At 39.8% G+C, this 17,084-nt stretch overlaps 2 protein-coding genes across 5 annotated transcripts in view; both read right to left on the bottom strand.

Annotated features, from left to right (window-relative positions):
• The window catches only part of htt (huntingtin), a 32,257-nt gene extending 29,372 nt beyond the window's left edge, over nucleotides 1-2,885 (bottom strand). For all 4 annotated transcript variants that reach the window (XM_031754325.2, XM_031754338.2, XM_031754330.2 and 1 more), the window contains exons 1-8: nucleotides 2,491-2,885; nucleotides 1,666-1,749; nucleotides 1,345-1,465; nucleotides 1,170-1,229; nucleotides 923-1,002; nucleotides 601-739; nucleotides 357-498; nucleotides 43-221 (exon numbers count right to left, since the gene is read on the bottom strand). In XM_031754325.2, the coding sequence (XP_031610185.1) occupies nucleotides 43-221; nucleotides 357-498; nucleotides 601-739; nucleotides 923-1,002; nucleotides 1,170-1,229; nucleotides 1,345-1,465; nucleotides 1,666-1,749; nucleotides 2,491-2,588 (903 nt within the window). In that variant the 5' untranslated portion in view covers nucleotides 2,589-2,885. The remainder of the gene's footprint in view (nucleotides 1-42; nucleotides 222-356; nucleotides 499-600; nucleotides 740-922; nucleotides 1,003-1,169; nucleotides 1,230-1,344; nucleotides 1,466-1,665; nucleotides 1,750-2,490) is intronic.
• Nucleotides 2,886-5,709: 2,824 nt separating this feature from the next.
• Nucleotides 5,710-17,084, bottom strand: part of grk4 (G protein-coupled receptor kinase 4) — a 49,195-nt gene continuing 37,820 nt past the window's right edge. The window contains exons 10-16 of the mRNA XM_031754314.2: nucleotides 15,743-15,780; nucleotides 15,123-15,212; nucleotides 14,305-14,513; nucleotides 11,967-12,104; nucleotides 11,243-11,380; nucleotides 10,177-10,308; nucleotides 5,710-8,937 (exon numbers count right to left, since the gene is read on the bottom strand). Coding sequence (XP_031610174.1) covers nucleotides 8,881-8,937; nucleotides 10,177-10,308; nucleotides 11,243-11,380; nucleotides 11,967-12,104; nucleotides 14,305-14,513; nucleotides 15,123-15,212; nucleotides 15,743-15,780 — 802 coding nt within the window. The 3' untranslated portion in view covers nucleotides 5,710-8,880. The remainder of the gene's footprint in view (nucleotides 8,938-10,176; nucleotides 10,309-11,242; nucleotides 11,381-11,966; nucleotides 12,105-14,304; nucleotides 14,514-15,122; nucleotides 15,213-15,742; nucleotides 15,781-17,084) is intronic.

The raw sequence follows: 17,084 nt of genomic DNA, 5'->3' as shown, positions 1-17,084 counted from the left end.
TTCTTTTTTCATATATACACACACACACAAATTCCATCTCACCTGCAGCAGCTGTTCGGGTGTTGGCTGTACATCAGTTTCCTTTCTCATGACACCAAAGCTTCCTTTAAGACTACTGGAGTTGACATGCTGCTGCAGCAGAGGCATCAGGTAACGAAGGGTTAGCAGCACCCCCAGTATTAGATGGCTGGGATGTTCATCATCCACCGGAACCAGCAGACCTGGAAAAAGGCGAAAAGGGCAAAAATTCCAAATTAGCTCACAAATGTTAACACAAATGATCTTAGTAAAATGTAAAAGGGTAGAAAAGACATGCCCACAGTCTGTGCTTGAAAGTGAGCCTGTGTGCGACCTACCCAGAAGAACATTAAGGAGCCAGGTGTAGAAGTAGCTAGTGCGTCTGGAGTGCTGGCAAATACTAACGGCTGAACTGGCTGCTGTCCGTCTAATGGTCGGGGAGCTGGACTTCAGATTAGCCACAAATGCCTTCAGCAGCACCTAAAACAGAAATAGTTAGATGATGATTAAAAAAAAAAAGTTTCCACTGGCCTATGATTTTTATTTTATTTTTTTCTACTTTAGCACACAGCAGGTGAATACCTTGATTTCACCATCATTGGCAAAGTGTCCCAGGGCGGACATGATCTTGGGCATTGCTGTAGCAAGTGTCTCCTGCACAGTCTCTTCCTGCCGCTTTGTGATTCTGGTGAGGCATGGCAACAGGTTGACCAGGTAAGGTCTGCGCCATAAGGGAGAGAGAAGAAGTATACATGAAGTAAAAGCAAAACAAAAAAATGCATATGCAAGTAAAAAAGCACAGATGATACTTTGATGTTGTCCCCACAACCACAGCAGACTCTAAACTAAGACATGTTGTGGATAATAGTTAAAAATAATGTAAAAATATTATAAGTTTGCATACCTGCATTTCTGCGGTCTGATGAGGTGGGCAAGCTCAGCAAACCTCCATAAAGCTGCCCTCAGACTCCGAGAGGCACCATTCTATTGAGCCACACAAGCACTGATATTACCATGTCTAACATCTGACCGTACTTTCTCTAAAGAAACGTCAAACAATTTCTTTTCACATCTAATACTGGCCTATAGTCTGAGAGTAAAGACATAGAAGGTGTATTAAAAAATGCTCACTTTACAACCTCATGCCTTACCTTTTTAATTTCTTTGTACAATTCCAGCTGCAGTCTAGGCAAGTTGGAGTCCATCAGTGCCTGAAAATTATCAAAATGAATGATTAACACCACCAACAACAACACCAAACTTATTTTGACAATTTTGGTCATTAATATTCTTATTCATTTGTCCCATCTTGCAGATTTTGCTCACTTTGATTATTTTGTTCAGGCACTCATCGGCTACCATCCGAACATCTGATTCACTGTCATCGCTGCAGAGCAGGAACATCTCCATGGCGATGCCAAGCAGTTTCTGAAACTCTGGAGATGTTCTATTCCCAGGACCAGAGAGAGAAAAAGCCAAAAATCTATTAAATTTTCTCAAACTGTTAACCCTCTAGCATAAACTCACAAAACTGAGGGGCAATACGTTTTTTTCACAAAGGACATTACAGAAAAAAAAAAACTATATGTAAAGATGAACATGTATGACTCACACCAACACATATTTAGATCAAATAACAAGGAATACCTCAGTGACTGAGCCACAATGTTTTCACATATTGTCAGACAGTGGGTCACCCTGTCCTTCTTTGTGGCAGCTTGCTCCTTTTTTCTGTGGAAGATGAGACAAAATGCAAAAGATGAGTGTGAGTGTGTGTGTGTGCACAAAGAAAGACTGAATTTAGGTATCTTGCTTATAGCCAAGGAATGCAGTGATTAAAATAATGACTATAAATCAGAGCCATCCCCTAAAACTGTATTCCTTACGCACGGATCCCATCAATTCATTTCTTTAAAAGCTATATAAATGAATTCCTATGCCTGTGTTTCAACCAACAACGGACTAGATCTGTCATAAAACTTCTTGGAGATGACGCAAGTGCAGGAAGCCCCCCTATGTTGATCATTCCATTCATAACCATTTGCATAAGCAGTTTAAATATTATTATGAAACTCAACATCCTCTGCTACGGAATACACAAAATTACGTCCTTGAAATTGATCCTCCTGACCCTTTCACGTGTTCTTGGCATCAGCTTTCTGTGTTGGCCATCATTCAGCTGGTCTGATCCTAAAATCAGGCTAGCAAACAATCAGATCGCGTTAGGATAGCGAGCATCGCTAAGCAGCGATCTAAAGCATGGCAACAAGTGTACCTAAATGGGCTGAGAAGTATGAATAACACCTTAGCCTCATTCCCAGTTTACGTTTTAGCGCAGCTGACTTGAAGCCATCTATTAAACGTTGGTTATCTACCCGAGATGGACCAACGCTGCTAGCACGATAAGCTAAGGGTCTAGCCTAACGGCTCCTAGCCTCCTATTCTGTCACCGCTGGACAAATATCAACTTACTGCCTCTGAGCGAGCTCCTCGGCGGTCGGTGGTCCCTGCTGCTGCTGGAATGACTTCAGAGACTCAAAGGCCTTCATCAATTTCTCCATGGTGGCCATTTTAGCAATCTACAATAAGCAAGCTTGCTTGACTAGCTAATATTTACTATGTGAGCTAACTAGCTAGCAGAGTAGGGGCAACTTAACGTTTGCGCACGTAGAGAGCAAGAGGTGCGTAGTGCGGCGAGAGTGCTAACACTGCTCGCGACAGCTACCACCAGCTCTCCGCCTTGTCTTCTCGCAGAGCGCCACTTATTCTTTCACACTACTATTCCTAAATAAATCAAATGCAGGTTGATAATAAGCCATCTTTGATGCAGCATTGCGTTTTCCCACCAATCACACCAGGAAGTAGCTTGTGTGACAGGTTTACTGAGAGGGGAAGGGTGCAACGTTAGCAGCCAATCAGAGTCCGGATTTTTGTTGAGTGGCTTTAGAAAGAACCAATACGACACTGTGATTTTTTTTTCTTTTGTTGTTATTGTTGCAGTCACGAGACCGCTGAAATCTGGAGTGCAGGACAGATTTGTTCAAGTGTAATTTACAAGTATTGACTTTAGTGTGTGCGCTGATAACGGTGGGTGTCAACTGATACAAGACCGTAGGAAGGAAAAACAAATGAACGGAAACCAGCCCCTCCTGACACAGTTATTCGATCATTTATTCTTTTGTTAGTGCTATGATCTCTGACAAATTGGAAGAAGCAGGTAATGAATGGAGCAAATGTAGGGTCTAACGGCATAAAATATATAACTTATCTAACTTTAAGTATTTTACTCCTGATTTCGTTTCTTTTTTATTATTATATATTTATTTTTTCAGATCAAGCTAATTGCAATATTAGCATTTATTAGCAAGCATTTATTGGGATAATTGCTAATGAGTCTTTCACAGTGCTGTAGAGGAATTTTGGCCCACTCTTCTTTGCAGAATTGTTTTAATTCAGCCACATTGGAGGGTTTTTTTGTTTTGTTTTTTAGCATGAGCGACCTGTTTAAGGTCATGCCAAAGCATTTCAATTGGATTTGAGTCCAGACTTTGACTAGGCAGTCCAAAACTTTTATATATATATATATATATATATATATGTAGATGTGGACTTGTTGGTGTGTGTAGAATCATAGTCCTGTTGACCCAAGTGTGCTTGGGTTTGAGTTAGTGGCCAGATACTCTCCTTCAGGATTTTCTTGTAGAGAGCAGAGTTCATGATTCCATCAATTACGATAAGTTGCCCAGGTCCTGAAGTAGCAAAGCAGGCCCAGACCATCATACTACCATTACTTCAGAATTTATTCTAATAGGCACCAAATCAAAACTGACTAAAGTTCCAACCAGAAGTTTTTCATTATCCACCTTCCCCTCAGGTTAAGAGTCTTGGTGTCATCCTCGACAGCACTCTTTCCTTCACGGCACATATAAATAATATCACTCAGTCTTCTTATTTTCATCTTCATCATATTAACCGCCTTTGTCCTTCAATCACTCCAAACAGTACCGCCATACTTGTCAATGCTTTTGTTCCATCTCGTTTAGATTACTGTAATTGTCTTCTCTATGGTCTGCTTCATAAATCTCTCCATAAATTGCAGTTAGTTCAAAATCGGCTGCTTGTATTATATTCCGAATTAGATCTACTAAACATATAACACCTGTTCTTAAACAGCTCCATTGGCTCTTAAGATCCTGCTTCTTACTTTCAAAGCACTTCATAACCTTGCTCAACTATATTTTTCTGATCTTCTCCATATGTACTCACCCCCTTGTACACTCCACTCTTCTTCAGCTTCCCTTCTATCTGTTCCACCTGCTCGCTTCCACGGAACTCAGAGCCTTTAGTTGTTCTGCCCCAAGACTTTGGAATGCACTTCCACCAGCTCTCTGGACTACAAACTCTCTCTCCACTTTTCAATTGCATCTTAACACCCATCTATTCAAAATTGCATAACCTTCATCGTGATTCCGTCTTAGTCTATTTTTACCTTGTTTAACGTTTATACTTGCTTTCATACTTGTTTTTTATTTTTCATTTACCTTATGTTTTTATTTTTATTTTCTTTTTGTACTCATGTAAGGTGACCTAGAGGCTCTTTAAATGCACCTATAAATAAATAAAATGCATTATTATTATCACTATGTTTGATTGCTGATATGATGCTCTTTTTATGAACCTTTGTGTTCTTTTGGTCAGCAGTGGTTTTCCCTTCAGAATTCTCCCATAGTTGCCATTTCTGCTCAGTCTCTTTTTTTACTGTTGAATCATGAACACTAACCTTAGCTGAGGCAAATTAGTCCTGCTGTTCTTTAGCTGTTGTTCTGGGTTTTTTTGGTGACCTTCTGGATAAGTTGTCAATGAGTTCTTGGAGTAATTTTGGTAGTCTCGTCACTACTGGGAATGTTCACCACTCTTCTAAGTTTTCTCCATTTGTGGATAATGGCTCTCACCTTGGTTGACTGGAATCCCAAGGACTTAGAAATGGTTATGTAACCCTTTCCAGACTGACAGATGTCAATGACTTTGCTCCTTAATTGTTCTTGAGTTCCTTTAGATTGAGGCACAATGTGTTGCTTTCTGAGATCTTTCTGTCTACTTCAGATTGGTTTCCATTTACATGATTTCTTGATTAACAAGGCTGTGATTTAGCAAGAGTAGCATTACCTTTCCACATATGGAGCGTGATGGCAAAATGCAAACTGCATCCAGGACAGAAACAACTCAATTTTGTTGCTTACACAACTTTGGCTCTTTGCAAGCATCTCCACAGACAGCATTCTAACGCTAAGATAGCCAAGAACTCAGAGTGATGTTAAAGCTGATTGAATACTGACCACAGCCCCAGATATGCTGCTTAGTGATGGTGATGACTTTCAAAGCAGAGCCAATGAGAATCGATAAGGATTTTTAATCCATAAGTGATATCGATTCCCATCCCCAGCTTCATTATGCCTTTAAACTGAAATCATTTAAAAATTGATTTTGTATTTACCCGGGTTATCTTTCTCTTACATTAAAATTTGATGAATGTTCTGAAACATCTGAGGGTGACAAATATGCAAAAAATAAGAAAAGAGGAAGGGGGGGGAAATACTTTTTTCCCCCAGCACTAGGTCATTACTTTTTATACTATTCCAATTGATGGCCTTTTATTCACAGTAATGAAACAAAAAACACAGAACAAATAAGTCAAGACAAGTATTTTTATACAAATGGCAGTGTATTATTTCATAATTACAAATGTCAGATATGGTACAACAACCAGTGATACAACTTGTACAAGAATTAACAATGACTGCAGTGGTTGAACGACATGACTGTACAGATACAAAATAAAGAAGAAAAATCAAGAAGTCCCAGGCCGAGTTTGAAAACCCATAATCCATCCATCATTCCTCCCTTTCTCGAAAATATTACTTAACTGACAAATCTGGACAAAAGAACGTGAAACCCCGCAAAACCTCCCAGCCTGTGTCGGTGGTCATCCCAAAGCTAGACTTGAGTAAACTAAATAACTTGCGCTTCGAAACGTCGCTGGCGAGCGCCATCCCAGTGTTAGGGAAGTGGCTTGACTCACCATCAGAGTCTTGGAGGAAAGGCAGAAGAGAAGGAATGCGCTTTATGAATTCAAAGACTCAGCTGGTCGCCTTGCGATTCATAAAGATGTCCTCAGATACCAGTGAGATATGTTGGCACTAGAAGGTCATAATTTACATATACAAGGAACCTGAAGTATTACAAACTGATACATGCTTGAGTAATAAAACATATGCATTTTTCTAAACAGGCATTACAATGCACTTAGTGCGGACATTCAAAACTGTTGAGCTGTTTAAAGTTCCTTTACACAAAGGAATTTCTCTAAGAATGGACGGAAGGATAAAGAGGCTGAAAAAAGGCAGGATGTCAAAAATTAACTTGGTTATTGGCACATATAATAAAGGCTGTCAGTCTTTCTCTACTAAATTCTTCAGAAAACAAAGAAATTCTAATTTAGTTTATGTTGCTTTTGGTATCACTGGCAAAAAACAGAAATAAAAACAAACCAACAAAAGGTTAAAGACACTTTTCCCATAGTCATTGTCAAAACACACCATTAGTGCAATGGAACGAAAAACAGAATTTCTTCACTGCTATATGGAAGGTGTAAGAGTAAAGATGGTCAAAACAATGATAGAGGCATGGGTGGTGAACACAGTTTAGTTTCCTTGTGAGAATGAGTGAATCAGTTACATGTTAGAAATACATAATTTACAAGGTTTTTGAGGCTAAAGAGCTAAAAGGCTAAAATCTACAGAGGCAAGCAAAATCAGCTTCAAATGTGCCTGAGAGCAACAACAAACGAAATAAAGACACTAAGAAACTCAATGACAAGAAGCCAGCAACAGCTAGATGCACCCATCTGATTCCTGATAATGGAATGTGCAACAGGGGACTCTTAGAATAAGCCACTTCTCCAAATTAGGCAATTACATAGGGGACCTATATGTGTGCCACTTTAAATGTATACAGTTTCAAAAGTGTTAGGAATTGAATCAAGCTCCTACATGATTCTGAAGCGCTCTATTGACAAAATGCAGACTTTGCTTTTCTGTAGAACAAAAAAATTGATTAATTATTCAGGTTATACACATAAAACTAACATGTGCAGGTGGGGTATTCACAGCATTAAAAACAGAAGGTGGAAGTAAACAGCAACTGCCTCCAAAGCTAAATTCATAAAATGGGCCTGAAATGCCTCAGAAATAAGCAAATGGTGAACATGTTTTTTTAATATATATAAATAGGGAAGGTAAAGAGAATGTATTTGCTCATGACTGATTAACTTGGAAGGAAACAGGGCTGTAGGAAAATGTAAAACAATCTTGGTTCTGCAATTCAGAACTCAACTGACTGTTAATTTCTCGGCCTCTACGCACATGAGCAACTGTCTCAGGTCATTCCTGAGAGAGCAACATCCAAGCTGTGAATATAGTAGTTGAAGGTGGCCATCATCAGTAACAAATTCTACATGTATCTCAAACACAGTTACAGCTAGGGAGGATAAATGGAGGCCAACTAGCGATCAGCCAAGCACAAAGGCCAAAGAAGGCTGACATCTGAACCAGCGGATCAGGCGCAAGAGATTTTTTTGGTTGTTGTTTATTTTTTCTTTTTTAAAGAAGCAGTTGTCAGCTGCAGGCCAGGTCTATGTTACATTTCCAACATCGCCTCCTTTATCATCTGTCTTCCTGTTCCAACTCAGTCAAATGTCTCCAAACACCCAGAGGCTTTCTGGTCTGCTTAAAAAAAAATGCTAAATAATTCAAAACAACTGGACACAGTCAGAAAAGGAAATAAAAGCCAGAGAACACAGCAAAGAAAAAAAGATGAGGAATAGAGATAAATCACCCCAAAAATATTCAACCTAAGTGAATAATGTAACAGACTTTTACTCAATAGCTGTGCATCTAAAAATTAATGTTCTGAGCTTTTGCAGCTCATGAAAAAAAGATTTCTAGAGAGGTCCAGTAATGATGGGGATCAGGCTTCATGTTACTGCAAATGGCCTCCACCATATCATATTTACTATTTAACTGTTACGCGTGCTAAATAAACCACAATTAGGAGTAAACTTGCCACCTCTGCTAGAACTGGGTCGGTACAGGCACCTAGAAGACAGTTCACTACACTTGCCACCTGCGTAAGTGGGCTGAAGAGAGGGATCAGATTACCTAAACCAATTTAAATACACAGGGGCAGTAAGTCCTTGAAATAGAGAGGAAAAGTTAAGCAGTGTGGCATTAACGCAGCAATGGTAGTCTAGATTCATTTTTAACCCCATATCATTAGAATCTACACACTTCATTCAGAACTACCTGAGCCTTGAGGCATTTGGAGGCTAGGGTTAGTTTGAAACCAGGCAGAGCTGATGTGCTAAAAACATGTCACGCTGGCCAAATCAAAGACAAAATTACAGCACACAAGAAAACAAAAAGGCCTTATGCTACATTGAGAAAATAAAAAGACTACTGGTACTGTGCTTCTTAAAAAACAAAACAAAAAAAGCTCCCCAACACACTTTATCCATACTCATTCCAAAAGAAAATAAAAAAGGAAATAAAAATGTAAATGTATGCATTCAAGTGGTACTTTTATGGCTTTTTGTACAATACAACCTTTAGTGAAAATATACATCTAGACATAAATTCAAGTACAAATGTACAAAATCTTTAAACTCATACTTTTTTCTTTAATTATAATACACTTTTAATACAGCTCATAAATACAGGTCAACATTCACTGAGTTCCTAAGATTTGCGCTCGGTTGGAGTTTGTGGAGAAGTTCTGTGGCGGAAGGGTGCAGGTGAAGGGAGTGGTTTAAAGTCGCGAGGGCCCTTCAGTCTCATCGTCGCTGTAACTGCCCTCAAAACAGATCTGGGAAGAAGTAAAAGTGAGGATATATCACTAACATTAGAAACCTGCATCGCTGCACCACCTCACATGTGCAAGATGATGTCACCCTTGCCTGTAACCCTCACTTAACCACATTAGATGTGGTTTTTCGGTAGGGCCAAAGCTGGAATTTGTAGAACACTCAACCGTAAGCGAGTGTGAAGATGACATACTGCAAGACATGCAATTCAACGTATCCATAATAACCAGAATAGCAAGTAGGACTGCTATGTAAATGTGTGCTGTAAAAGCACAAGCTCTCTCTAAAGATGTGAAATTTCCTTGACAGAGATCCGTGAGCAGGCATCTTTTACTGCAAAGAGATGGCTGATCTTTGACTGATGTTCATTTTTTGAATCCAAGAGGGACCAGAGAGCAGTGTCTACAGTCTTCATCTCAGTCTTCTATGATCCTGACAGCTTCCACTAATAAGACAGGTTGGCCTGGAAGTAACCTGAAAGTCTAAAACAGGTCAGGAAGGAAAAAAAATCTGTAACTCTCATTCTCCTTATTATCTCTCATGTTCAGTGCCAAGTTTGTGCAGTTACTTTTCCACATAGGGCCGGGCACATTTGGATGACTTTTTGCCCATGATTTAAAACCAGAATTTTGTATTTACTCTTATTAAAATTTGTTTGATAACCTGAAACCCCTGAAGACATCGGGAAGGGAGCAAATACTTTTTCATGACATGATGCCCTATATGCACGCAATACTGCCCCACCTACACCATGGAAACCTAAAGGACAGTAAGGGCTCACGTATCTTCTTATTCAAATCTCTGGGATCAAACAGAAACAGAAGTTGTGACAAAAAAGGTAGGAATCTGTGTGAAATTACAAGAATTCAAGCGAAGTTTCAAGCACAATATAAGGTCCAGTACTAACAAACAAGAGGGACATAGTGAAAATACCCTGTAAGCTGAACACTCCTGCAAACAAACATGCTGTTAGAATCATTTATCATCACTGAATTAACATCACTATTAGTACATCCCCTAAGCACAAATCACCCCTTAAGAATATGGAAAGCATTTAGTGAGGAAGGGTTACACAGAGAAGGCAGGCCTTATTCAAACAAAGTTTCACAGCTTAGAGATAATATTTCAACATGCTGAGTTTGGATAAGGCCTTGGGAAAAAAAAGAAGGAAGGAAAGTAGGAAGAAAGGAAGTACCTTAGCCCCCACCCCCTCGCACAGTTGCCGGAGCACTAGCACTTGCCTCTCTTCTGAACAGGCGGTAGAAGAAGCCTCTCTTTGGTGGAGGGTTAGGCCGGTTCATGTCCAGGTCTGGGCACAGTGTCCCGTCTGTCTCGTAAACGTTGATTTCTTTGAAGCACTCCATCTCGATCATCTACACACACAAAGAGAGTTTGAGTAATTAAACCCCAAACGAGTGGAAATTAGTTAGTAGTGAAATCTGCTACAAGGAATCTTTTGTCTTATGAGATGACATTTTTTGTAAATACCCCCTGCTAATAAACACACACATAAAAATAAATATGTTGAACATTTTGAGAATAAAGTCTAAATTTCAAGGTTAAAGCCAAAAATGTATTTTGAAAAAAGGGGAAATGTGGAAATTATCGTTGTTGTTTCAAGACAAACTGCCATGTTTGCTATACCCTCTACAAAACGCAATGTTTAGAGGACTCGGTTAAACACGTCCGTCTCGTGATATAAAATACATCCGCTTTATTGCATGAGGGTGTAACCATCGATAACCTTGCATCTGTCCATTGCCAGCCCTTTCCTTTTGTCCGCTCTTTCAAGTTTGTGTTTGTCTGTCTGACCAGATCTTTTCATTGTCCTCATATTTATCACCACACTTTATGTGCTAAAAGAGAAATCATTTCTTTCTTGGTTACAAAAACCAATTCTTGAGTATGATTTCACTAACTCAGAGGGTATAGCAACTGCGGCAGTTTGCCTTGAAACAAAGACTGTAATCTCCACATTTCAACTTTTTTCTCAAAATAAAATTACAACTTTAATCTCAAAATTTCAACTTTATCCTCAAATTGTTCGTTAATATTTTTTTCTTAACGTGGCCCTAATACTCCTTCGTAGGAGTGACTGTCATTCCCTCTCCATTCATGTTGGACATTTAGGACATAACTGAACAACTACACTTACACACATGCACCAACTTGACATGCAATCTACACTTATTATTACTCTGTCTTCTACATTCATCTTAAAGCAGAATGCACATCATTTATGCAGGTGTTTCTATGTGCTGCGGGTGTAAACAATGACATCATCTCAACGGCCTGAGCTCGCAGTACCTCGTTCTGCCAAGGGATGGAGACACTGCCTGTGACAAACTTGGAATAAAAGTCGTCATCTGTGGGGTCAAGGTTCACGCCTTTGACAGTGGAGAACTGCTCAATGTCCAGGACATCTTTACAGTACACAGCTCGAGGCTAACAAAGAAAAAAAAGAAGGAGAGCATTGGAATGACTCAGTGGTGTCTGAATGATAAGGGAAACGCTAAACCAGACATAAGTGAAATCAGATGGATTCTTGATTAACATGAACTCTTCACATGCTTAAGATTTCCACAGTGCTCTGTTTTTCCTCAACGTGGCCTACTCTTGTGTATAACCCAAAATAGAACCACAGATAACACTATCTACTTTCAACTATTGATTTAACCCCTTAGGTCAGTACTCTCCCTCCCTCATTCCATTTACGGCACTGAAAATGCAATGACTTTCACTTTTTTTTTTTTTTTTTTATCTTTAAATCCCAGTTAAAGAAAACATAAACCCAACACAAAATTACAGTGCTACAGAGTTTCTGGTTAAACTAAATTTATCTGGGAACATCACTGCCATTAAAGAAGGGCAGCTAACATAGCGACAGTGAAATTACACACCCACTTCTCACCATGATAACAAGCTGCTTATGTGCGTTTGTTTACTGTGACAGTGGCATTTCCTGCAGAGTTTTTCCAAGCTCTGAAATGTTCCTGTGTGCACTGTGAGTTTGGAGATGTGAGGCACTTACATCTGGGATGAAGGGAGGGTCCAACATGTTGGCCTCCAGCCGTTTAAAGTTGATATTTCTGAAGATGGGGTGCTGCTTGACCTCTATGGCCCCGCCACCCTGACAGCCCAGTCTCTCCTTGGGGTCCTTGGCCAGGAGCTTTGACACAGCAGGAGAAGAGGAAGAAGGAAGACACTTATAACCACTGCAACCTTCAAGAATGATCTGCATTTGGCTCAATTGACCGAGGTAGATAATTTTATTGCCTTATACATTTCTCACTAGAAAGGACATCAAATTAAAAAATTCCATTTAATAAATCACACACAAAGAAGGGGGAGGAGGTTTCCTGTGATGCAGGCTTTTACGACTAATCCCTCCAGTTCAGTGTATACAAAACACACATAGCTGAGTTTGCATGTAATCCTCTTGACTGTTTGTTTCCGACCCCACATAATCTAATAAAGACTACGCAAATCCATATGCTCAAAGGTTAATGCAGCTCTATTATGGCTAGAATTAGAGAGCGTCACTGTAAGGACTTCTGGGTAATATTACCAGCATACCACCTACAGTGCAGCAGGCTGACGGTGTGGATTGAGGGTTGTTGAGTGGTTTGATACTAGCAGACACTCTCACTGGCCCTGTTGTCACCCTGATGCCGATCACTTTCACAACCAACAAACCGACGGCGTCTCACTTTTCACCACATCTTTTACGCTCTCTCTCTCTGGTTGTCCTTCGTTTCTCTTGTTCTTGTGCAACTCTCGTCCAATTTACACCAGGATTCAAAGCAGATTTTCACTCTCGCTTTCTGCTCTTGAAAACTCACATCACTTGTCTATTTTGGGATGTGGTAATAGCCATCTCTTTGGCACACCAGATATGGTCCCCCACCACCCCCACCCCTCTCCTTTGCTGCATTCTCTCCCCTTCCTTATTATCTTTCTCCTATTTCTTGCTGAACCCTTTCGTCTCCCTGCTCCCCCAACTCCTCCTCTCCCTGGGGAGTCTTTAAATCTGCTGAACCGTGGGTCACAATGTTCCACGGCGTCACACAAAAAAATGTACCAATGCTGCTTATAAGCAGAGCAGTTCAGTGGCTCCATCATGAAGATTGTGTCAGACAGAGGAGGGGTGGGAGAGAGATAAGCTAAGTGAGCTGAAAGAAGCAGCTCATCTCCTTAAATCAAACTGAGACACCGGGTGAAATGACCATGTATCATGTGAATTAGGTAAACAAAGCTTTTCAGCCTTTTTCAGCTCACTGTTTTGTCTTTACAGTGAATTCCAGCCAGTAAAACTGAACGTGCTCGCCCAAGCCAGTGGTGTGATTCCACCAGATGCAACTCCTCTGAAAGTCTATTTTTGACAGGAGCCACGTTGAGGCGCACAGAGCAGAAAAGAAAGGCGGGGAATGCAGGAACATCATATAGCACACAGCTTAAACATACCGTCCAAAAGCTGACTGTCACAATCCGGCCCACAGTGACATAAAAGGAAAACAAAACAACATCCAAGCAAAAACATCCATGACACAGGTTACTGCCTGTAAAACAGCATACATGACCTTGACCTAGAGCACAAGACCCAATAGGTGATCACTGTTTGCAAGCTGAATTCTGACCAATACTGCAGCATTAATAGTGATTCCTGTGAATTGGGATTGATAGATAGACTAAGAATACCTTGACATGGCATAAGCTTATTGGTCCTTTGGTCAGATAAGTTAAAAGTTGAATAAGAGACGGCATCATGCTAAAGAAAAAAACAAACAAAACAAAACCCATTTTTGGAATAGTTTCTAAATAAATATTCCTCTTGTGAAATGCTCTTGCTATACTTTTGGTATTTCCCCCCATCCCTCTCGCCAAAGCATTTGCTTTGGCTCATAAAGGTTATGTGACTGTTTCCTCTGTTGTCTCTGTATGATTGTAAGGTTACAATGATACAGCACCTTGCAAAACTGCTGTTGTGATTTGATGACACACACACACACACACACATATATATATACATAAATACATATACATATATACACATATACACCTCTTTAAAGATCTCATAGTAATTCAGAAATCAAAGAATTTGTAGTAACATATAACTTTACTGTAAAATTCAGCAAATGAGTTTCACTTTAAACCAAGTAGAAGCTAATAATTGAACAAAGAAAGAAATCATGTTACTCAGAACATAAAAGTTGCTACATTAATGACAATAATGACACGTTATTTAAAAAGACCTGAATATTAACTCATTGCTGCCACCACATCACTTTGTATCCTCATTTGCAGTTTGTTCCCGTCCCTCCACCTTTCACCTATTCTCAAAACTATCGCTGTCATTTCTTCAGCCTCACCTGTCTGCAGATGTCTTTCGCCTCCTCAGAGAACTTATCAGAATATTCCTCCTGGTCCTCCCGCACTCGTCTGTCCACCTCCTCACGCTTGACACGTTCCTTGCGCTTGCGGAAAGGTGACTGGCCCTGGATCATCTCAAAGATCAGACAGCCCAGCCCCCACCAGTCCGGACTGAAGGTGTAGCTCTCATTCTGGATCACCTCAGGTGCTGAAACGGGAAGGAATCGTGAAGGGTGAGGAAAACCGACAGACAGGTGTAAAATCAGAACTTGAAATGTCAGCATAACGTCGAGTCGCCTTTTCAAATTGCATTTTCCAGAAATTTCAGCGTTGCCAAAAAACGACCATACACACGCCCCGTTTTAATGACAGTGTCACAAAATGAGAGGGCGTGGTATGCTCATCATTAGGTCTCAGGTAGCCATAAAACTCAGAGCTGCCAGTATGTCCAATACAATAAAACAGAATAATATTATCATAGGTTGTTCTGTCTCGACTCTAACTTATGGCACATTCAGTTCAATTTAATTTATGTAGCATGACTTCAAAGTAACAAAAATCACCTCAATATACTTGCACATTGTTTTTAGATGTGAGAATGTGCCAGACTTTGGTCTTTTACAAGTCTTGTCAAACTCTTCCAGTGTATTGGAGGCATAAGGAGAACCGAGATAGATGTTGAAGTTCAAATAAGGAAATCCAATACATGTGAAGAGAAGTTAGCAGAACAGTGCACTGAGCAAAGGCTTGAGAATAAAAAGGAGGAAGAAGATCGACATCACTGGGCACAATGCAATGAAAAGGAACCAGTTCTTACCCATGTATCCAACAGTGCCTACTCTCCCTCGTATCGTCTCCCCTTCAGGGATTTGCACAGCAAGGCCCAGGTCTGAAATTCGGATATGTCCTAAACGATACCCACAGATAAATCGCAAAATGAGAGAGTGTTCAATTTATGTTTCAGATTTAAATGCATGCTTTCTTAACAATAATTTTCAAGTTATAACTTAGAAGGCACACGACAACATGCACACAATACATCCACAGTGCCGTGGAAATGGCCACATTACACTGAATTTGAACAGAAGCAGGGGAGAAGGAGAACGAGGGGAAAAGAGCGGTGCTAAAAATGAGCACATTCCTCAATTTCAAGATATGCCCAATTTGGAGAATAAATTATCTAAGTGTGAGTCAGAGGAGAGAGCGTGATGTGAGAAACTTGAGAAGACTTTTCAGCCCCAAAAGATGGGGAGACGTTCTGCTGCTGTGCTTGAACATTATGAACACGACAAGTTACAAAGTGCATGTTTGTTTTGGACATCATGAGCCACAAGTTACAGAAAAAAATAACTACAAAAAACCAAAAAAATGGCCCTGGCACACACATGTAGTAAATTAAACAACAAAGCGACAGTGAAAAAAAGAGCTGGGACATACCACGGTCATCCAGAAGGATGTTTTCAGGTTTCAGATCCCTGTAAAGAGAAAAAAAATTACACATTAGAGATTAATTCTGATTTTGTGATAATTTTAACAACAGGGACAGAACACTAAACCCTTGGATAAATATTTGTATTATTTATGAATTTACTATTCTGTTTTCTTTAGTTGCCTCTTCTCTTCTTGAGCTACTACAGCCTTCTATGTATCATGTATCTTTATTTGCTTCATTTATTATCATGCATTGTATTGCACCGGCCTGTAATCTCCTGGCTGAAGCTTTGAAACTTAAGCCTTTTTTAATTAAGCCCAGTCTATTCTATTCTATTCTATTTAACTTGCACACCAGCATGTTATTTTACTCTTTTGTAATCAAATCTATCGGACTGCTGCCAACTTGAAACCACAATGCCAACTGTGAAGGTTACTGTAACACATGCTGAGATCAAGAAGCACGGCATGTTGTTATAACTACACCGGCCATGTGCATGTGGGTCTTTTAAGAACATCAGTGTTTATGTTAACATTACTCCCAGGCCCCATTGAGTTTGACATGTGAATTACACCTCACTGAAATCAGTACACCATTAATCCGGTCACACTTCATCATTCAAGATTTCCTTCTGCACTCTTCCCACTGTTACCCTCCGGTGGAATAAATCGCTTCATAACACCAGAGCTGGAACAAATGGTTGGAAATAGTGCTGGTTTTTTTGTTTGGTTTTTTTCAGCCATCTTGAGCACTGAAGTTTGCCACTTAAGTCTTTTTCCTCAATGTATCCATATTATATTACTCTGCTGGGTTAAATTTGTTTTCAAAACGCACATTATTATTCTTTTACTGTACATTGTTGCACTGCCTCTTATCACCCCTGGCCTGTTATGCACCATTATAGTTCCTGTGTCTTTAAGGTCAGAGTGGACTCATACAAAGCCCAGTTTGCTTTGACTGGTCTGTTGGAATGACAAAAATGAAGCACAGCTGGTTACATAATGGCGTAAGGTTAAACTATAGCTCCAACCACGTTACAGAGCCACTGAGATTTTTGATGGCTGTGATGACTTGGAAAACCTAAGTTATACCTTTATGTTTATATTTGTCATACATTTTTAATCTAAATGTGACTTTTTTCTTTATAAAAAGGAACATCCCGGTGTATTTAATATGACTTTACACAAGCACCCGAGACCATAGAATCACTAGGAAAGTGAGTATCTATACAATCAGAGTTTTTTTTAATGCAGCTACAGAAAATTAAGATGGTACACAAGCTTAGGCTAGAAGGCTACGCCCTCACAGTAGCTGAAAAATATAGCCAACATTGCAGCACAGACATAA

Source organism: Oreochromis aureus, linkage group 6 (genome assembly GCF_013358895.1).
Source record: "Oreochromis aureus strain Israel breed Guangdong linkage group 6, ZZ_aureus, whole genome shotgun sequence".
Lineage (NCBI taxonomy): Eukaryota > Metazoa > Chordata > Actinopteri > Cichliformes > Cichlidae > Oreochromis > Oreochromis aureus.
The sequence above is the reverse complement of the archived record's forward strand: the minus strand, read 5'-3'. Positions and strand labels throughout refer to the sequence as shown.